Raw genomic sequence first — 22,791 nt, forward strand, 5'->3', positions numbered from 1 at the left:
CCTGAAAAGTTAACAAAGTCAGAGCCAGAATCTGTAACTTTACTAAGGAAAGAGAAGCACTGAGTTCTCACCTTGTTTTTGCTATGTTAAAGGTCACCAACGAGCTGCTAATCTGTATGCAAATAATATTGTTTACTCTCCTGAATTTCTCAACATCTCTCAATTGCAGAGTATCAGGAGAGTTTCTGACCTTTGCGACTGGGCTAGTGTCCAACTTCAGCAGCAGTTTTCAGTTTCTGACTTATCTCCTTGCTTTTCTGTCTTATTCTAACTTCAGTTAAAGCACATTTTGCTCTTGAGCTCCTGACAAGGTCTTTGGATAACAGACAGTTTTAACGTATGAAGAGGCTGTGTGCAGGCTGCCAACATGAAAACACAACAAGTTCTGTAAAATACTTACTTACATGAATGCGATGAAAAAAACACACTGTTTATATCTCTTGCAGACTCATTAAAATGCTGAATGTTTTGGTGCCGAATACTGAAGGTGAGTCATGTATCTTTCCCAGGGTTTGTTTCAAAAGGGCAACTCGCTGAAGGTTATTCAACAATCTCGCCTGGAGTCTTTAAGTCTCATTAGGTCCAATCAGTATGCTCTGATTGGTAGATGCAGCAGTACCTACCAAACTAAAAACCTTAAAAGGTAAAACTCCAGCTGACAGGGAGGTCAGTTTATCATCTGAGGACTAACTTACCTTCGGGCTACTTCATGTAATGGCATTTCTCTCGTTCATTAGCTTTAGTGACTAAACTGAAAGTTTTTGCGTGACGCACAATATTTTGGACTTGTACCTCATAAGATCTATTTTCAGTTTCTCCAATTAAATGGGGGTCAAGGATTCAGTATGCTGTTGTTGAACTCAAACACACCATGCTTCAGGATTGTTTTCCTTGCTTTGAACTGAAGTAAAGACTTGCATTTTGTATTTTGTTTTAATTTACAGATCCTAGTAACAAACCAACTGTGGGTCTGTATCACAAAGCAAGTTCAAGTGAGTCTAGCTGGATAACTTGCATGGCTCTACAAAGCCTATCATCGCTTGTTACAAAGATGGCAAGCAACTGTCCGTGGTTACTCGGTTTTTATGAGTCCTGAGGCAGTGGAGTCAAGAACACTGCTTTAAACAACATATGAGAGGAGAAATCTACAGCAGTGTTCATCACTCCTGGACCTCTGGGACCCCTGCCCTGTATGTTTTAGATGTTTATCTGCCACACCACACCTGATTCAAATGAATGGGTCTTTATCAGGCTTCAGCAGAGCTTGATGATGAACTGATCCTTTGAATCAGGTGTGTGGGGGCAGGGAAATATCTAAAACATGTAAAGTGGGGGTCCCTGAGGACCAGGATAAAAGAATACTGATCTTCAGTGTCTACAGTGAATTCAAGTAATATGCAGCTAGTGAAAAAAATGGAATATCAGCACAAAAACAGGATGACTATGGGCAGTAAAGTGTTTATTATTCAAGTTTTAAGGTTAAAGCTTAATGTGCTCTTTTGTGTGCTGTTACTTTGTAATTTTGTGGTTATTTTGCTTGTCAGGTATAATGCATCAGCATAAAATATTGCCTTTTTTGCTGAGATTTACAATTAAAAATATAAACAAAACACTTTTGTTTTAATTCACATTTTTCACAAGTTCAAGTTAAAGATCTAAGACTTATTTTTCCTAACACTTTGAGCAAAATCTCTTAAAATCCATGCTCATGAGCTCTTTCCCAAGATACCAAGATAATCCATCCACCTGACAGGTGTGGCATATGAGGCAAATGGCGGTAACACCAGATATTGATGGCCCCACTACCTCATTCAATTCATGGGCAGCAGCTCTAGTGAACATTCCTGCAGTCAGCATGCCGATTGCACGTTAGCTCAAAACTTGCGACATCTGTGGGATCGGGTTGTGTGATAAAACTGCACATTTTAGAGCGGCCTTTTATTGTGACCAGCTCAAGCCACACCTGTGCGCTAATCATGATGTTTACTCAGCATCATGATGAGCCACACCTGTCAGATGGATGAATTATCTTGGCAAAGGAGAGGCGCTCACTAGTACACACTTCAACAAATTTGTACTCAAAAATTTGAGAGAGACAAGTGTTTTGGGTGCACAGAAGAAAGTATTACATCTTGTACTTGGAAGCAAAAACAAAATTGTTGTTTTTATAATGTTGCTGTTACTGTAGTTCATTTGTTTTCTCTGGATCAAACCCCTCCACACTGGGTATGCATGTGCCTTATGTTCACACCTAATTGCTATCTTATTTTATTATTGGTGAAAAGCAACCTGTGGGTTTTCTATGTTGAAATGCAAATTTGGATTCTTATCCTACGCTCTGCTTAAGCGTCCAAAAAAGGAGGAGCATACAAAAGATCAGACCCGCATTCAAATCTCTTTTGGTTGGCAAAAAAGGCAGCTCCAAAATACATACTGTCAAAGAAGCTTTGTCATACAGCGAAAAGAGAATCAATTTCTATTCAGTGCAGGAGAATAGCTTTGGTTATTGAAGGACTTTTGCTGCAAACTGACACACAATTTCAGGCACAACTACGATAACAGTATGTGTCCTCGAGCTGCTGAGGCAGGCTATGAATAGCACACGGGTTTAGGTTTGTGTTTGATTGTGCGATGAGGTGTTCTCAAATGTCTGTCAAATCCCTTTAATATCACAGTAAAAACCACAACATGTCATTTCTGTCATCATGGGGTCTCTCAGTGAAAACAAAACACAGGTGTAAGTAGCATGGGAGATGTTGTCTCCATTGTTGAACAACCACTTAAGCCTAAAATCTATCAGGTTTGAACATTATGGAACCTCAACAAATATACAAAAAAGATCTGGTCGTCTTTTGGCATTTTAATGCAGAAATGGAACGTATTTGAACTTTACATGTGCCTAATGATATACCTGACAAAAACAGCTTTACAGTGGGCTTAGAAATTTCTACTACTGACTGACCTGCTGTAAGTAAAAAAGCGGTGCTGTCGAGTCAAACTTGATTGATGCAATAAAGCAGAATAGAGCAATAAAGAGGTAATAACATCGTCATGAATAAGAGACCGACACTGCGTGAAAGCTGCGCTGACATCCACAGCTATGTGAGAAATGTGAATGTCAGTCGTCAATAATGCCGCACTCATCAACGAGAGATTGTCACCGCCACTTTTCCACTGTAGCATCAGGACATGATCGTGGAATTCCTCTGCTGTCGAGATGAAATGCCGCTCTTCAGCACACGTTGATGTCTGCTTTGTGCACTGATATATATTTTCATTGAAAGATATACTGAATCCTTCCACACGCCTCAAACATCCCATTTAAATTCTCCATTATTTCACGTGGTGGGAAAATATAGGCCTTCTTAATTGAAGCAAAAATACATCCCGCTTTCTTCAGCTTTTGATAACATGAAGCACTTAAGCCTGTCACCCTACAGGTCTCTGGTAATTGAACTGCTTCGTTTTGTATTCAGCAAACTATCCCCTACAAGCACTGGCTATTTTAGCCTCTAATTGCGAAGAAATAAGCAATTCGGACTCCCGCACTTGGTATAGATATTAAATGGTAGGAGGAATCAGCTTTAGTAATATGATTTGCCATCCCTGTCTCTGTTGCTGGCTCTTCTGTCTGTCCTCATCCTTCACTTTCTTGACAGCTGCCTCAAATGGCAGAGGAGGATCTGATACTTTGGCGTCGAGAGCTGGGCTTCGACAAAGGCGAGCATGACTCAGAAACTGTCTCAGCTGCAGCTAATGTGACACTTCTCTCCGCGGATGGATGTGACTTTTGACAAATGAATGCTGTTATACCTTCTGCTGTCCGGCAAGTTACGTGCCCCGCCACCTGGAAGCAGAGTGGGGCGCTTGTTTTTCAGGGCTGCGCGTATACCAAAAACATGGGGCTGAGAGAAAGCTTTGCATTTATAAATCTTTATGACACAACAGATTTATCTCTACCAGCTCTACAGGGATCAGATATGCAACCAAGAGCTGTGAAGCATCATGGGTAAAAAGGTTTACTTTCTATCCAAAGGCTACACCAGGTGGTTGAATTAATTACTTCCTTTATTCTTGTTAAAGGTGTGCTGATAAATGAAATCCCCTGCTGTAGCCCCTTTCCTGTCTGCAAACTCTCAGCGCTGCATCGTTCATGCCAATAACTACTATCCTTCCTTAAGCTGTAAGTTTCTGTTATATATTGTATTTGGAATTCCTGAAAGGATTAGCTGCTTAGTCAGCTAATTTAATTTTCAGAAAATGATTCCCAGATCGAATAATTGTTCCAGTCATATACAGAATATCATCTGAAAATGCCAAACAATCGCTGGTTTGTGAGAATTTACTACTCTTTTACAGTTCTACATTATTTTAAAAAGAATATATTCAGTTTTAAGAGAATTTTAGTCCTAATTGTATACGTTTGACAGATGGTGTTTACACAAATGTTTCAGACATTAACATCTCGCCTCATTAAACAATCCATTCCAGACATCACTGTACTGAATCAATTACAGTGTAAGACCTAGATTTTCTGTTAGTTGGTGTTATTTATCAAGTGGAACAAATCTGTTTTTTATTACTCTTACTTTTTCAGAACTACTCCCACACTGTAAATAAACCACATAAAGACACATCAAAATGCTCTATATATAAAGACTGGACTGTAATCTGAAGCGTGCATTCAATTTTTGCACCCAAATAAACCTCAGTCACGGTGCCAGCGATTCATGAACAAAAAATGTGCTCACATTCCAGTAAATCAATCTCAGCGATCGAGGCACTGCATCTAACGTTGCAGCTCCAATTTGAAAAGAAACCCTGGTCCTGCCCGAGAGTTCAAGCTGAACTGTCTGAGGGTCACACAGTGTCATTCTGAAATCTGTTAAGTCTGTTTTTTCTACTGTGAGCTACTTGCTCCTGGTCACACTGACAGCGAGTCTTAAAGGGAGGACAACTTCCTCTCCCAAAGTTTCTGCTTCTGGGAATTGAACCACAAATGTCATACAAACTACTTCTTGTACTCGACAACAGCCAAGAGGATCAAACTGACAGGAAGGATAAAAAGTAATAGCCTACCAGAGTTGCAGTCATCTCCAGCAAAGCCATCCTGGCAGACACAGAATCCATCCTTGCAGACTCCCTTCTTGCTGCAGTTGTTAGCACAATAGACCAGCGAGCAGTCCTCTCCCACATACCCGGGCCGGCACTGGCACGTCCCATTGACGCACAGCCCCTGGTCCGAGCAGTCGTTGAGACACCTGCCGACCATGCAGTCTTCGCCGGTGAAGGACTCCTCGCACACGCACTCCCCGTCGATGCACAACCCGCGACCCGAGCAGTCTGAAGGGCACCGTGGCTCAGAACAGTTGTCGCCTCCAAAGTCACGGTCACACACACACTCCCCTTCAACGCACACACCCTGGCCGGAACAGTCATCCGGGCAGCGAGGCTCTGAGCAGTTTTTGCCGGTCCAACCTTCCTCACAGATGCAGCCACAGAGGTCAAAGCTGAAGCTGCCATGGCCACTGCAGCCTGGGACAAAGTCCAAACGACCTGGGAAGAAAGGTAGAGACGTACAGAGTTATGTGACAAATGATGCTTGACTCTAAGATGAAAAGTTTACAATGAAATCATACCTAAAGGGTAAGTTCAGTTTTTAACATTACTTTGATTTTGTTTTCTAATTTCAGTATCCTCAAGACATTTACAGAAACTGCCCTATCACTGGGTCCGACATTGCAAAATTAAGCGATGTGGATCCTTGACAATATAGTATTTTTTTTTACTTTGATATCCAAGAATTTATGAGTTTTTTCTCATTATCACGCCACTTCAAACCTAGAGAATATCCAAGTTTTTTTTGGGGCGAAATATTGTCGATTTAATATGAAATTGTAAGAATAAAACTTCCCTCCCCCTCTCCTCCCAAGCTCCACACTGCTTTGTTTGTTACCTACAATGGCCCTCATACGCTGTGACAGAAATTAACACAGTAATTGCAATCCTGGCATTTATCATACAGGATGCCTTGCCATGATTTTGTTCTGGTTCCCAGGAAAAATATCAGAGAGAAGCTAGGATGTTTAAAATGTGTGTACATGTATTGAAGCCTCTTGTATGTACTGAAAAATAGATGCCCTGTCCAAAACCTCATTAATACCACACTAAAGGGGCTCTGTGTAACAATTTGTGTTACATGTATTAATCCCTTTTATTATTGGCCATATGTGAGCGGACTGTAACACAAGGTAAAAAAAAATGACCTCCCTCATCTCCCTTGGTTGCCTATACAAGCCTGTGGACAATTTGCTAACAGAGCAACAGTAGCTAAGGTAAGTTTACAAATGGCATCCGCTAACATGAACTAGCAGTTCCACAGTGTGTGTGACAGTGTTAGTGGATCAACCTAAAATCTACATTAGAGATGTACATCAAAAGTTCACCTGCAGTGTTTTTGTTTTGTGGAACAGTTTGTCCCAAAATATCAATCCCTGCTCCTGTTCACACATAACCCCATGTAAGAACATTTAAGGGATAGACTGCATGTGTAAACGGGGTAATAGATACCCAAATCAGTGCAGAAGGGCAAATTGCAGTTGGGCTTTCAATAGGTGGAGAATTGCTTGCGCAAGACCACCCTTACACTCAATGTCCTAATGAAATGATAACCTAACTGACAGCCTCAGGTCAGCACTGTTAAGATTGTCAAATGCCTCCATGTCACCACACGGAAAGAATAACATAAAATCATATTGTTTACATCAACAGAAAAAAAGTAATTTCAGGGTGAATGCTTCTCTGTTCTGTTTTTATAATACGTGCTAGTAGTCCTTGGAATCCGAGGAAAATGGTGTTAAATTCTCAATACGTAATAATATAAAAATCACGGGAAAACCTTCAACCTGAGTCCGCATGCATCGACAGCCTTGATGGGAGAAACGGTAGTCAAGACATCAACCAAAATCGTCTCATTTTGTGCTTTTCCATCTATCCATCGTCCTCGTCCTCAGCTGAGCATTTCATCCTCATTCTGATTCAGATCATGACTGCTGGAGATAATCATATTCTCACCGTAGAGATAGAGCGTTTTCAGAAAATATTTGAAAGCTGTGATGGTGTCAATGGAGCAGATCCTTTACCCGTAATATATCATATAACTCCATTTCAGTCCCCTCATATTATAATGGAAGCATCTCCTGAATAGTCAACAAATTTTTCCCCAGTAGCAAAGGTTTCTCCACACCTTTTAGACTGAGACTGTGAGCTGCCCTGCAGCATCAATATTCTGCAGCCGTCTGTATGCTCTTCCTTCATTGTATAAACAGTTTCTTCTGCCTATTGTATCTGTTCTTTTTCTTTATGTCACGTATGAGACAGCATGATTGGAACGTTTCTCTTGCAGTTTTTAAATCTTTATATCTTTTCAAACACAGTGGGAAAATGGCTTATTTAAACAAAACAACATCCTCCAGCTTCATCCATATACTTGTTGTCATTGTTAACTCACCCACGACGGAGCTCTCCCCACAGCATCCAGACGCACACTGAGCTCTGAGCAGGGAAACTTCTCTCTCCAGCATCTCCACCCTCGTGGCGAGCTGCTGGATTGTGGTCGTTGCTGGACAACCACATGCAGCTTTTGGGATATTGATACGGTGAGTGAATGTTACCTGAAGAAGAACGAAAGTAAGGTAAAAGATGTGCAAATTGGCAATACACATTTTCTTCAATTTAAGGTGATACCTGATGCAAAATCTATCTTTCCAGTATCAAACACTTTAACCTTCAGCCATTTAGGTTTCGAAAGTGGCACGGGCAAGTGAGGCCACGGTCAGTTTTCATGGTTTAATAAAAATAATTAAAACAGTTACAGTACCTTATTATAGTATCTTTTAAACCTGGGCCCTATATTTACATGTTTTGGTGTGTAAATGATTCCCAGTCACCAGTTCTAGTAGATCGCCTCAGCTGGCAGCTGTGACATAATCCTTTGGGTCAACTCCGACTTTGAGTCAGGTACACTGAAAGTGCTTGTTTTTGACACTGACAGGCCGAGTGTCTGACAACATTTCAGAAGCAATTCCTACAGAACTAGACCTTTTGTTCAGTGTAAGACCCTTTCTGTAAGTTTACTGAGTGGTTACAGTTGTTGCCACATCTAGATTGTCAAACTCAGTTTAATATCCAGCCATTGGTTGGTAAAATAAATTCTTGTTGGCACTTTTTCTCTAAATAGACTCCAAACTCGAACTCTGACTCCAGTTTCCCCCATCGTCTTCCTGCAACAACTCACCTCTTGTGCGATTTTAAAGCGAGACTTGTGTTACTGGCTACAAAAAGGATCTTACTGATTAACAAAAATGTCTATCGTAATGTTGGCCAAAACATGACTGTTTGAAATATGCTCAGCATATGGATGGACAGTAGAAAAGTGGACTATTATCGTTTGCTATGAATGTCTTATTACAGTATGTTTGCAAAAACACAGTGTTGGCTTTGTGATTCAAGACTAATTGTGGAGAACTCTGACATCTGATCGAATACTGCTGCAGTGGTGGTTTGACAATCTTCCATGGATGTTTTAATAATTTCCATCTTGTTCACTACCGTGCTCAATTGTAACCAGTATGAATTAAGAATTTTTATAGTGATCTGAAGTCACAGTACTTTCGGTTTTGGTTTTTTGTATCACAAAACAATGTGTCACCATAATTATCAGTTTGTGATGAAACAGATGTTGTCCTTCAGAATGCCGTAAAGTCACTCATAAAAAGTCTCTTCACGTCTCTCTTCATGTCATCCTAAAAAAATGTATCCTTAAACACTTTATAACTAATTAAACAAATACAAAATAATGCTTAAAAATACACCTACCTGGCTGTCAGCATCTAGTGTCTGCTCAGTGTATTCTGTTGGTCCATTGGGATCCATTGGACCCTCCATAGAAGGGCTAGACCCCAATTCAGCACGGAGACCTTTAACCAAGAAGAAGAGCTCTTAAAAACTTAAAAATACAGCATGTTTATGAGTCTCTATGTGAACAAAAGGTGCCTTGAGGACAGCAGATAAGATGGCAGTCAGTTCAAACCCAAACACTCGATCGATCGGAAGACCTCACCATCGTCTGGGCCAGGTGGTGCGGAGGCGTCCAGGTCGACAGAGCACAGAGACTCTAAGGGTACGTTGATGTTGTAGACGTGGTTAAAGACCACGGGTTGCTCCCGCAGGGTCTGGTTGGCTGAGGAAGCGGAGGGAGGCTGATCCCCCCCTGGGGTCTGTCTCCTCACTCTGGTGGTACGAACCAGCTTGTTGTCTCCTGATGGAGCAGCATGAGTAGCAACCTGAAGAGAGAGACAACATGAAACAAAAATCACTGCACGTGGCTTGGACACAGGGGGTTTCCAGCTGTTTTTGTCCTTTATGTCTTGTGTTAAATGATGGAACACGGACTAGGAAAAAACACCAGGGGGACACAAAACAAGATTAATTTACTGTATATGAAGGGTTTTCTCACTGGCTGCAACATAGGCAAAACTATTTTTACATTAAAAACTGAGGTCATTTGCAAAGAATGTCAGTATTTTCAGACTGTGTTTCTTTCTGTCAGACAGTGCAAATAATGTATACAATAGTAAAAGTATAAGGAATATATTAATATAAACTGAAAATCTTCAACCTTAATCTTAATCAGCATGTCTGATTAATATTAGTATGTCTGGTGAAGTAGCGCTCTACCTACAACCATGCATTACTTCGAAGGCCAAGAAACACATCATGAACTACACTGGCCTCTGAGGTTACATTTTACTGGGGGAAAAAAGCCATGTCCGCGACTACATCCACTGTGTAGTATTCCTGGGTGATTTTAGAGTCCATTGTAACCCAGGTGAAAAAACCCTTATTAATTTATTCCCTTGTCCTTTTAAAACATAAATTATGACGTGAGGCTGCACGTCATCACGTCGCGCCGTTACGCCGTCACATGACAGAGCGCATCCGGAAACACCGGTAACATAGCCAGTGTGGCTTGCTGCGGCGGTAGCGAGAGGAGCCGCTGGGGAAATGTTTGCTGCAGGTACGTTGTAGCATTGCTCGATTAATGTAACATCAAACACGCCGAAACTTATGTGATCACTTTCGTAATATAGGAGCCGACTACCGGAGCCGTTGAGCGTCTGAATGCCGAGCTGTTGCCGATTTAAATCTCGGAATTTGGTGAGTTGAGCTAATGCTATTTATGTAGCTTAGCCTAGCCGCTACCTGTGTATTGTTTGGTGCGGTTTAATAGTGTTTCATATGCCACGTCCTTTGAATATGTCCTGCCACATGAAACGCTAACTACTTAAGAGCTATTCTTTTGTTGTTGATGATTTGCTTCCAGTGTATTTCCATGCAGTCCAGGTGGTCACTGGTACTGCTATGCACTTTGGTCCTGGATGCTTGTGGTTTGTGATATTGAGATTTCTGTCGTGAATATTTTAATATGACAAATATTGTTAATTATTCACATTGAATTATGTGTTAAGATTTTGATTATATTGTACAGTACTGGGATATATGTGTATGAATGTGTATGTGTATATACATATGCATATATATATATATATATATATATGTGTATGTGTGTTTGTGTGTATATATATATATGTATTATATTGCTATTTATTTAATACAGTCTGTATTATTTGAGATGATTGTGTGCACACTAGATGTCTAATTGGTCCTGTTTCTATATAGGCCAGGGTTGATGGCGAGCTAGAGCCTAGCCTGGGCGCGAAGCCTGAAGACTGCGCCGGGAAGGAACCTACTGAACCTACTGAACCTACTGAATCTCCACTGCTCACTGTCGGCTGGTAGGAGGCTCCATTGTGCAGCTGCTCCTCTTCCTAACTCTTGCCACACACGGCCCATACGCACACTACACACTCACCTCCCAACACGGACTATTCCCCCTTCCCACTGGACATTCAAATATGGGCCCGTTGCACTGAGCGTGTGCCTCGCCTGTACAGGCGAAGTCGAACTCTCCCTTTTTGGGCAATGGTGGAACTGTGCGCTGCAACGTCATTTAAATGAGAAAGATGAACTGAACTGTATATAGCATTTTCTATGAATGGCCATTTGTATTTCTATTTTTCTCACTGCTAATATTTAATGTCTATGGTTCACAAATTATAAAATATGGTGTGCTAAGTCTACAGCTGCCTTCAGTGTCTTCTTCTCCACTCCAAGAGTCAACCTGGGTCTTCTGAATTTAGCCCAATTGATAATCGTGTTGTTGCTAACTGTTGGTACCTAACCTAACTTTAACTAGGGTAGCGTGCTTGTTACACCATTCCTGGGTGATATTCGAGTTTAGGCCAGGGGTCGCTGACACTGTGCCCTAAGCATATGAGTCGTCCATAGGACACCTTAGTCCTAGGCTGTTCTAGGCTAAATGTATATCAGTGTTTCCCACACATATACTTTACTTGGGTAATTTTAGTTACAGTTTGTCAGATCAAAATAAGAGTTAAATTTCTCATTTTTGTTACCGTACTTTTAATATTAGGACAAACTACAGTAGCTATACTGCAAAACAAGAACAATGCAGTTTCTTCATTCCCAACCCTTCATGGCTCATCAACAGCTGGTGATGACGGCAACTTATTGCCTGGGACATGTAGAGTTAGCACAGCATCATGTATGTAGCCATCAAGTGTATATTTAAGACGCTCTTACAAACAACAAGCTAACGTGAGCTTAATTGGCTACATAGGATACTGGCTAAGATTATAATTTTAGTCAACAAAATGAATGGTTACTGCCCAGCTGGAGGGATGCAGCAAAGGTATCTCTGAAGGACCAGGCTTAGTTTCCTCTATCCCATAATGTACAGAAAACTAACAACATAAAATATTAAAAGCACTTAGAAAAGATGCAGGTACAGGTGTCCAAATCATCACTTCTCTTTGATCATCAAACCAGCCAGAATAGTTTTGAGTGGATTTGTGCCCAGAGTGAAGTGATTAACATGGCTGCCAAAAATAGTAGATTGGAATAAATAATGAATATGAAAAAAAAAGCCCTGGGCAGCTCTGCTTAGGAAGAAATGGCTATTTTATCAGAGTATTTCACCTGTAGAGCAAGAAACAGAACCAAAGCAAGGAGCCGGCCTGTTGTCACAGTGGCCCCGTGATGCTGCTGTGCCGGTGGCATGCTGGGAAGAAACCTCACCAATCCTGTCCACTCACACCTATGGAGGAGTGACAAAAAGTAGAAGAGAGAGAGAGAGAGAGAAGAGAAAAAGGGAGAGAAGAAAAGAGTTGGTCCATATGTTTCCAGAAAAAAATGCAGTCATTGATGGTATTTGTGTCGCATGAAAATGTGTTTACAAAGAACATACTGTAGCTGTTCCAGCGTGGTTGTTGGTGTGCCAACATGGAAACATCTATTCATGTGTATGTGTGTGTTTCTGTGTGCATGTGGGGAGTCTCACTGCCATCAGCTCATCCTCTGTAAATGATAAATAAATGCCTTTGATCCGATGCAAAAAAATTGGCTTTAGAAAGAAAAAAATAAACTGTACTATGGATTGTGAACGTGGCTAAGAACCTCGGAATCCATTTTACTGCATAATGCCAAATATTTGATCTTTACACTTGGGAGGAATACAAAAATATTGCTCTGGGAGAGAGTTGATAGATGGATTTCAGTAGAGACATGGTTTGAGTGATGCCGCTGTAATCCTCTCCCCATTGAGTGGAGGAGAGAGAACGGGGGACACACTGAAATAAAAGCTGTGCAGAGGAAAAAACTGATGTGGATCCTTCAAGCTGCTGTCACAGACAAGACAGTGCCGAGCTGAAGTTTGCTTTAAATGTGGCTATTTGAATAAAGAGTTATCTTACTCAACCTGCAAAGATGTTGTATCATGCAAGTACGGCGACAGCTGGTTCTACAAGACTGGAAAAGCAGTTTCATCAGTAGTATGTGTGTTTTTTCCTGTTTCCTGGCAATAATTTTAAGCACATGTCCCTGATGAGTTTTAGCGTGTCCCATCACGCCTCTATATATGTGTGGGCAAAAGACCATTCAGAAGGAGTTGAAAGTAAACATCTCACAGTTGGGCCTGTGTAGTCAGTATTCAAGAGGCTCTTTTATCACAACAATGCATCTCATGTTGGAGAAGCAGGATGCTCTCAGCTGGCGCCTTTTGTGAGCGCCAGATGGAAGTCTTCTTATCACACCTAACTGGCTTGGCTCTTTTATTGATCATTTAGGGTGGAAATGTTGAAACATCAGCGTATTTGCACATAAATGAGAAACAGAGAGAATCCCAGCATGTGTGAGCCGTGCGTCCTTTCAAGTTTGTCTCATTGAGGGGAAAATATTTTTCTTTTCTCAATAGATGCATACTCAATGTCCCAGACGTCCTGCTCGCATGCTGAAGATTCCTAGCACTTCACTTTCAAGATCGACCACTGAGTGCATCCTTCATTTCAGGACAAAGTCTGACAACTTGTGTGTACTTTTACATGCATGTGGTGAACAGAAACGCTCATATGAAGGATGTTGACACGCACAGTATATCATAAAAGACCCATAGGGGAAAGATAGCTAGTCATATGTTACAATCTACAGCATGCCTCGCTTCAGGCAGTGCCCCTAATGCTTTTAAAAATGGCTTTGGCCTTGCTGGAAACGACTCCCAATGCCGCCCGCTCTACACCGAGGAGATGGAAAATGTTCTACTCTGAAACATCCCTTCAAGCATGAAGCTGCCGTCTGACACGACACGAGCCGTTTAACCAGTGAATTCACCAAACAAATGAGAAGCATGCGGATGATGAAGGAGCGAGAAAAGCCAACTGGAACCGTCTCGTTCACAGCCATTAGCTAAAGCGGTGTCCCTTCGGCTAGCTTCAGTAGTTGGTTCGCATGCGTGCTTAAAAGACATGATGATGACAAATGGCAGTACAGGGATGTTTTACTCACTTCCTGTAGCGAGCATGATAGAAAACAGCTCTGGAGATCAACCACTGCCATGATATTGTGTTTTGAACTCAAGTCAAGGCCAATAAAATCCAATGACAGTATCAGTCAACATTCGTTTTTTGCTGAACACATAACATTATTTTGAGGAGGATCCTTTAAACTTCAAAGATTTGTAGTTTGCGAATAATTTTCTGATAAAATCCAAGAAAGTTTCCTAAAAAAAAGATGCATTTTGGTACAAATTAAGGGAAAAGGAAGGCAATTGTCCTAAATACATTTTCATTTTTTTTTTACCAAAGTGAATATTCAGTTTGCTTATTATTGGAAACATTAATGTCCATATTGTTGAATTGTATGCTTGTCTGGTGCATGTTCAGCTGTGCCAATAACTTAAATACTTAAGTACCAACTTAACACTGTCTTTATTTTCCCAATTATGAATACCAAATCACATATAATACTCAAAATTTTTCAGAAATTACAGACTGGTAAAGCCCAACAACCATGGTTATACAACAGAATTCTGATCAAGATCTGTACTGATCAGGTCATTTTCAGTTGACAAACCGGCAGACAAATTATGTCTTGGCGACATATTTTAATTTATTAACACTTAACTATTAATTAACTAAACAAATACAGTTCAATATATTTATAATATAACTTATTACAGTCCACACAGCGTGCATAAAATACACCAACTTTGGAAACATAGAATTACAATTACTTCTGAGACTATTAAAAACAAAATCTCATCTGACCCTAGGGTCTGGATTTTGGGAGACATACCAGGTCTCACTATGACCTTTAACAAAACATACTTCATATTTCTGTGTGAGGTGGAACGTATGAATGAATATGGGTCTCTTTCCTGGCCTTTTTTCTACAACAGATGTAAAAATAGATGTAGTATGAGATAAAAGTGTCATGCAACTGTTTTATCTCACCATAGAAAGAACAGATAAAAGTCTAATGTATGCATCTAAAGAGTCCTCCTTGAAGGCATACTCCTTTTACCATGTACCAAAAATAGACCCATACATTAACACAACTCTATAGATAGTTTGACACTGGCAGTGATAAAAGTTTGAAAGAGGTTCAAAGTCACAGGATTATACTTTAGTCGTTGGGTCATGGTTCAGGCTGATGCCCACAAGCATTTCCACGCACAGTGAGAGGAGGTTTTTCATGGAGGCTCAATTAAGGACAGACCCACTCATTCAGAGTGAAGAGAATCAACATGCTTCAGGCTTTAAAAACAGGTTTAATTTACTCACTTTATTTTCACGATAGAGAACACATACACACACATACACACACAAACATGCACGCACACATACAGCCAACACAAAAACAAGTGCACTGATACAAACGCCTTCAGATCTACAGCACTCTTGCATACACACAGTCAATCTGCAGTGAATACACACCAGCATGTTCACACAAGCACAAAAACACAGTGTGTCATGTATCCATTCAATTTAATAACAGTCCACCTACCTTGATAGTAAATACAGCTGTCAGCCAGCAGCCTTTACTTGAAAGAAACTTGAATCTAAAATCTAGCTGGTAAAATGAGAGTGTATGTGTGTGTTTCTCCCACTTATTCACAGACAATTAGGTGTGTGTGGAAAAATATACATTTACTGACTGTGAATGTTCTGAAACATTGCTGTTACTTGACGTGTTACCAGGTGATTTTCTTTCAGGGAAATTGAATGAGTTCATCCCCTGCAGTGCTGAAATTCCTGTTCCTGTTCCAATTATAATAAAAAAAAAAAACCATGAGGGCACTGAAAAAGGTAAAATATTTAGCTTTTTTTAGTCAGCTCACACAAAGTAGGCCAACGTCCCAGCTGTAAAATGAATCACAAAAACCACCATGCGTAAAAGTTTGATGTAAAAAAAAACCAAAAAAACACTTTGATCTTGTCTCTTCAACTTTTTTTCATCGCTTTTAGATTACATTTCTCTCTGAGGTGAGCTTCTGTTTCTTGTCTCGATTCTTTGACAATGTCTTTCTCTTTCATCCACAATGTGGTTTACGGGCAGGCGAGTCGATATGAAAAGAGAATTTAATTTAAAAATGCACAGTAATTATACTGAGATATGAATCCAACCTTTGTCATGTGGATACTTCAAAAATGGTCTTTTTATCAGGCACAGTAGATTCAAATGTGGTGCTGGATATCAAGCAATCAATATAAGAATAAAGGCAAAATCACATCTGTGTCTATGTTTTATATAAAGACGACTTCATCATAAAGGTGAAAACACTGACTTGATGATATTCACAATGTCTAAATAATAAATGAGTTGCTATCTCTTAATTTGAATGTTATCATTAAGGAGCAGCCTCTCTGCACGTCCCCGGGTGAACAAAGTCAGTGGCACATATTGAAAAAAACATCTCGTTGGCAACATTAGCTATTTGAGAAATAATAATAATAGTAACCTACTGAGCTTGCTTCCTTTTTCCTAATGCCCCCGGAGCAAGGGAAAAAAACATTTACAGACTATTAGCATTACATTGGAACCTCATCTTTCACAAATATCCCCCAAAGGTACAAATAAACAGTCATGCTGGTATTCAAACAAACACATGCACACAATACACAAGCAAAAGGGAAAGATACAGTGAGAAATGGAAACATATTGCACATGAGGACAAAAATATGTGGTTTAAGTTAAATGTAAGTAGAAAGCACTCATTTCGACCTTTAAGTATGACATTTATATGGTGATATTGCTGCGTTTCATAATGAACTTAACTTTAGAAATACAGAAGAAAAGTAGACAAACATAAGAAGGAAAAATGCCTGGTACTACAGACTATAATTATTGGATTTATGAACCAATTCTAGTCACTCATTCGTGGCTACTTAAAGCAGCTACAAGGAGTCATGAGAGAATGTATCTGATTTTGGAGATGATGCAGAGTTGACTGACCTTTCAGATCTAATATGATGCCCTGTGAAGATTGCCAGCGGCTCCAACAGAAGCAACTACCCTGAAGTTAGATATCTGTCTGAAATGAGCTGAAAAGGCAACTTCCCTTGCCCAGCTACACTGCCCTACGACCCCAGGCTAAAAAAGATATTGGCGACGAACTCAGCTATAGTAGTGGACGGTGTGCTCTTCGGACGAGAACTGCTGCGACATACTGAGCTGTTTACACGAAGCATCGTTTTCTTAAATAGAGCTCGCATTTTCGGTAACTCACCTTGAACCTTGAACATTTACTGCACTGGAGTGTCAAAGGAGGCAGAGTCGGGAAGGTGTCGCTAACAATTAGGCAGTGCGATGCAAATTTCACTTAAGGGATTACTGGGATTTGCGGTTGCAAACACCAGGTCAAAAGCTCACACCGCAAAGGGTTTTACGCAGCTTTGTGGCAATGCTGATGCCTATAATCACATCCTGATTTAAATGCTTACTTATCCTTGTGGATTATACATTGGCCCTTTTTGACCTAAAAATACACTCTGTAAACACTTTATTAGGTCTACCAATGTGTTGGTGGATAGGACATTTTCTCCAGAAAATACAAATTCTTTGAGGCATAAATTTAACAAGGTGCTGAGGAGGCTCACTGGGGATTTGGGGGATCAGGCTTCTAGATAATGTTTTCAATGATTATGTTTTTTCAGCCACACATTCCTGTTTCTCAAAGAGCTCTTATTTTCACACCTGTGTCTCTCCTTCCTTGCGGTTTCCTCTGACCTTTCTCACTGACAGCTTTGTTTTTAAAAGACAGAGCTGCCACTGACTGTTTACCAGTTTCTTCACTGTTAAACCTACACAGTATACTGTGGCAATAACAGTGACTTTCTATATATCGCACATCTTGTTGATTTTAATCTTCGGTCGAGCAGTGAGTGAACTTTTTGACCCTGTCTGCATCCTTGATGGATTCTGCTGCAGTCACATTATTCACCGTTTAAAGGAGCTGGCAGTTTGTGTTAACAAGTTTACCTCATAAAGTGTCCATTGACTGTGCTGAATGTCCCTCAAGAAGGAGCACACAGTTCATTCCCTTTTTGTTATTCTAACGACATACAATTGTGACTGTGTTGTGACTGTCACTCAATAAAGTGCGGGGGATAAGTGTGGAGCACAGAGGTGGCTGAATGTTCCATAAAATGTCAAGACTGGTTTAGAAACAGGTGACATGAAGGGCAACCAAAGAGGCAGCTTTTTCACTGGTTTAGAGGAGACTGCAGAGGTTCAATTCCATTTCAAATTTTTACACCTACCCCTTGTTTTTTGGATGCTCCCTTGCAAAATGCGGGACTGTCATGCACAAATCAGCAGTAACAACATAATGTTAGCTTGCTCCAGCGAAAGAGTGACTTTGTGATGTTTGTTATAAACACTGAAATGACCGAGACTTCTTTTAACCCTCGTTTGAAATGTGCCTCTGAGAAACCTGCATTTGGAGGGCCTTGTAGCCCTAACACTCTGCCTGACAACTCCATTCCAGCAATAATTGGGACACCCTATGAAAAGAGGAAAAAAAAGAGGAAAAGAGAGCTGCCTTGAAAAAAAAAAAAAGAAGTTGTGCAAGACATAGAGAGGAGGGAGGGGGTTGTTAACTGCAAAACGGACTGGAAGTTACCTAAAACAATGTCAATGGTTACAGCAGCTTAAATGAAAAGGCTGGTAATATTTTAGATTTTTATTAAAGATCAATGACAATCAACTACTGTAGTTTATCTCTCCTTGCTTTCTGAGTTCCCTTAATTGTCTGAAAAAAAGAGGCAAAGAGAGCTTGGCACAGAGGGATAATTTGCACCAGGATTCGACTACAAAGTGAATACATTTTTGCTTTTTCTAAACAGATTAGAAATTAAGGCAATGAAGAGATAGCATGTTGCATGCAAAATGTTGTGGCTTAGTTATTATATTCAACCTCAGTTTACGAAGGACAAAAGGCACCACACACCGGTGTCTACAGAACTTCACAGGGATTCATGGTGCTGTACAGCTTGTTCTTACTCTTTCTGATTCTCTTTGTTGTAGGTGTGAAGAGTTTTCTTTCATGATTCCTTTATAGGACAAACAAAGATGACAGCTTGTTATTACCACAACTGTATTAACAGCTGCTGTGAGCTACTCGGTCCCTCATCTATAATGATTCTTTTACAGTGGATGAGTGAAAAGAGCCCTGACTTGTGGGCTCAGAGTGTATTGTGCTTGCAGCTCCTCAGCAAAGCCGAGTTGATGGCAAAATTCACAATGGGTCATGAGGTTTCCACCTTGACCGTTCTGTCAAAATGTGCTATACAGACTGCATTCACACCAAGAAGATGCATGTTTGGAGGGATTGCAAAAACATGCTCATTATCGACGTATATATCCTCCTTGTATTTATACAGGAGGATATTAATCAATCTATAAGAAGATGCAAAATGTAATTGACTTGGGGAGGTTTAGCCTTTATAACATGTGAAAGATAGTTTTAGAGAAAAAAAAAAAAAACACGATGAAAAGCCCAAATTAAGACTACAAAACGGTTGCACAGAAAGAAATGGCACGCTACAAAAATGACACAGTATAATTACAGAAAGCAGTGACAGTAAAATGATTACAGGGATTTAATAATGAGCTGCAAGAGGGTTCAAGAGACACAGAAAAGATAGCTGAGGAAAAAGGGAAAACAGCTAAACAAGCCTCTCTCATCCAACAAGCTGCTGCTGAATGCCTCCCTTCCCACACACTGCTCATGATCAGTCTCTCTGAATAAATGTGTGTGTAGGTGTGTGTATCTGTGTGTTTTAGCAGTTTGGGGACCCACAAGAGATTAACATCCCCATTGGATTATGGAAGGGATATGCACAGGAAAGCTTCATTAACTCTCCCTGTGCGTGTATGTTGCTCTTTTTCCATGACCACAGGCAATTTTAGCCTGTTGCCTCCCCACTAAGTGCTCGCTGCCTGCCCTGTAGACATCTGTCTCAATCTGTGTACTTGGTCTCTTTCCTCTCTGCGGCCCTCGGGGGGGCTCAGTGGGAACACATAAATCAGCCTTGGGAGCAGCTCACTGTAACTATCCCTTTACGAGTCGAGAGCGGGACAGTGAAAACATTTATGCAGCAGTCGCCTTCTGTAATCCAGCCCTGATGGTAATCTCCAGTGCCTCCCCAGCTGCTGAGACACTGTGATCATGAGCAGTCAGTGCAGGGGAAGGCATCACAAATGCTGCTGCAGGATGCTGCAGGCTGCAAGTCGGTCTCTGCCCTGAACTGGTACCAGGGGGCAGGATATATCCATCTGCTGAAATCTTGTCACTGTTCTGCGGCGTCACACTGCTGTGTCGTAATAAGTCAGGAGACGGGAGGAGAGAGGAGGTCACACTGCTGTGTCGTAATAAGTCAGGAGTCGGGAGGAGAGAGGAGAGTGGCCAGGTGGATGATTTTTCTGCTGTACTCACATTTTATCCTCCTCATGATTTTATTCACCTCTTTCGGAAAATCACCTTTGCTCTCCTCTGGTCGGTCTTCTCCTATTTGCCGCTCTCATTTTTCATTATCTCTACTTGTCATTTTCACCATCTCCTTTTATCGCTCTGACAGGGTTTTCATTTTCTCTCTTCCTCTGAAGATTTTCCTCATCCCTAAGCCGCTTTTTTCACCCTGCGCGGCAAATCTGTTCGTCCATAATGACATATCTGTGGCTGATTCTCAGGCTGAAAGCCACATACTGTACAGATAAAGAGACTGAATTCTCTCTCCGCTGTGTTCATTGCTGCGTTCTCTCCATCTCCCTCTTTCTCTGGCAGCAGCCCTGTTGTCCCCTCCCTGCTTGCCCTATGGAAGTAAAGCCATAACCTCCATTTGCACAGGTTAATGTGCAGCCACCTCGACATGAACACAAAACCAATACCAGGCCTTCTTGCGTGGGTGATCGCTCACTCTCCCGCCCTCCCGTCTCTTGCTTTCCTTTATTCCTTCTTCCACCCCTGCTTCCCTCTGTCTCCCTCTTTCTCTCCACCTTGTAAATTGGACTCTGGCAACATTACGATGCTTTTCTCATTATTCCCATCACTCTGGCCAAATTGCCTTGTCTTTCAGGACCATTGGGCTCTGTTCATTGGCTGCTCCAGCAAACAGAGGGCTACACAAGTATTTTCCTCTGTCTCAGGGCTGCTTCAGAGCAAAGATGGGACCAAGAAATGGATTCCATTCTACAGCACATAATACAACCTCCGGCTACTGATGACTGCCTGCTCCATGCTGCACGCTGTGACCGATTTATCACAGAAAATGTAAACAAATGTTCACAGGAGGCACTGAGATAACATGCAGTACAGAAGTGCCAAATAGTAGTCAATCTTCTGAGAGCATCTTTTAAATCTATTACTCAGATTTGTCTTTGGTCAGTGCAGGAGTACTTTAACTACTCGTGTCTCCTTATTCTCAGGTAGAGACGACATTAGAATAAAAGTGAAGTTAAATTAAAAAAATACAGCGTCTCATCTAATTGTTCACAGCTAATATAAATAACACGATCCTGTTCTAGGAAGTTATCACAAATTAAACATCGACACCCTCACTACTATCGAGCCGATTGCTGTAAATTGACTGATGTTTGACAAAATTCAGTTGTTGTAAAGATTTTCCTAGTCAAATGATTTCTTCGTAGACACACATGCAATTTGTTGGTTTATTGATGTGTTGACACACTGCACTGTTTTATTACTGATAACCACAGGCACTGTCATTTTCTACCAGCCGTAAGAGTGTTGGTGAATAATGTTTTCACTATGTGAGTCTCTGTGTTCGTGTGGCCCTGAAGACACTTTTTGTCTCCGCACTTTTTGCCTTGCTTAGATGTTTATCTGTCCGTCTGTCTGTCGTATGTCTTGATTTTTGTCAGCACGATAGTGTCACAACCGTGCAAGATGAACTCACAAAACTAGTAGGCTGAGTCACAGTTTGATCCAGCATCCCTGTATGCCAAACAGCGAGCAGCCAGTTTGATTTTAAAGGCTTACTCTCACCCTTTGCAGGTGAATTTCAGCGTCTTCCTTCTAGACAGAGGTATACAGTCCCAAGGTGTAGAACAAAGTGGTATAAAAATAGCTTTGTTCCAGTGGCTATCATGTTGTAGCAACATTTGCACAGATACTTGAGAAGCAATGTCTATTTATACTTATTTAGTTAGTTAGGTTTTTAATTGAATTTTACCTTATTTATTTAATGTCTATTTATTTCAGTGTTGTTTTTTTTTTAATGTTTATTCTCTTTCAAGTCCTGGTTAGTGGAGCCATGAGTGCTTTTATCATGTTTTATTATGTTTGTCTGTATAATGTTGTCTTGTCTACAAGTCAAGTCTACTTATGGATACTAATAAAGCAACCTGAACCTGAACCTTGTTAGCCTTTTATAGACATATTTCTTACATATTTCCTCAATATATTAAACCTTGACTACTACTGTATGGCTGATATGGCAGCGGTGGGCTTTTAGCGGAAATCTTGCCAAGAGATTTATTTCTAAGACACAGGTGTGAGATGAGCATCTTGCATATCTATCCTCTGTGGTTCAAGTCTGTGAATTTCACTGTATCATTAAGGTTTATTTCATAGCTAACACTGAAAATTCACTTAAGAAGAGAAGACTTGAATGGCTATTAGTTACATCCTAGCTCAAGGTTTTTCTTGGAATAGGACTCGTTATCCAGGTTTCTAGGGTCCTTTCACACCTACCTCACCAAACAGTCAAACCTTGGTCATACAAAAAGTGGTGGTTTCTAGTATGAAAAGATTTTTTCAATCGTTCAGACATTTACAGGTTATCACATAACAAA

General features: G+C 40.7%; 1 protein-coding gene and 1 long non-coding RNA gene across 8 annotated transcripts in view; one reads left to right on the forward strand and one right to left on the reverse strand.

The window, feature by feature from the left end:
* Positions 1 to 22,791, reverse strand: part of tnr (tenascin R (restrictin, janusin)) — a 180,360-nt gene that overhangs the window by 63,265 nt on the left and 94,304 nt on the right. For all 7 annotated transcript variants that reach the window (XM_084368095.1, XM_084368094.1, XM_084368096.1 and 4 more), the window contains 5 exons: positions 12,121 to 12,238; positions 9,122 to 9,344; positions 8,878 to 8,978; positions 7,511 to 7,673; positions 5,080 to 5,556 (listed from right to left, as the gene is read on the reverse strand). In XM_084368095.1, the coding sequence (XP_084224221.1) occupies positions 5,080 to 5,556; positions 7,511 to 7,673; positions 8,878 to 8,978; positions 9,122 to 9,344; positions 12,121 to 12,201 (1,045 nt within the window). In that variant the 5' untranslated portion in view covers positions 12,202 to 12,238. The remainder of the gene's footprint in view (positions 1 to 5,079; positions 5,557 to 7,510; positions 7,674 to 8,877; positions 8,979 to 9,121; positions 9,345 to 12,120; positions 12,239 to 22,791) is intronic.
* LOC311266546 lies at positions 9,973 to 11,263 on the forward strand. Its single transcript, XR_014623724.1, has 3 exons — positions 9,973 to 10,078; positions 10,152 to 10,218; positions 10,741 to 11,263. It is a non-coding gene; the product is annotated as an uncharacterized lncRNA (long non-coding RNA).

The sequence above is a fragment of the Pagrus pagrus genome (genome assembly GCF_965226575.1).
Source record: "Pagrus pagrus genome assembly, chromosome: 12".
In the NCBI taxonomy this organism is placed as follows: domain Eukaryota; kingdom Metazoa; phylum Chordata; class Actinopteri; order Spariformes; family Sparidae; genus Pagrus; species Pagrus pagrus.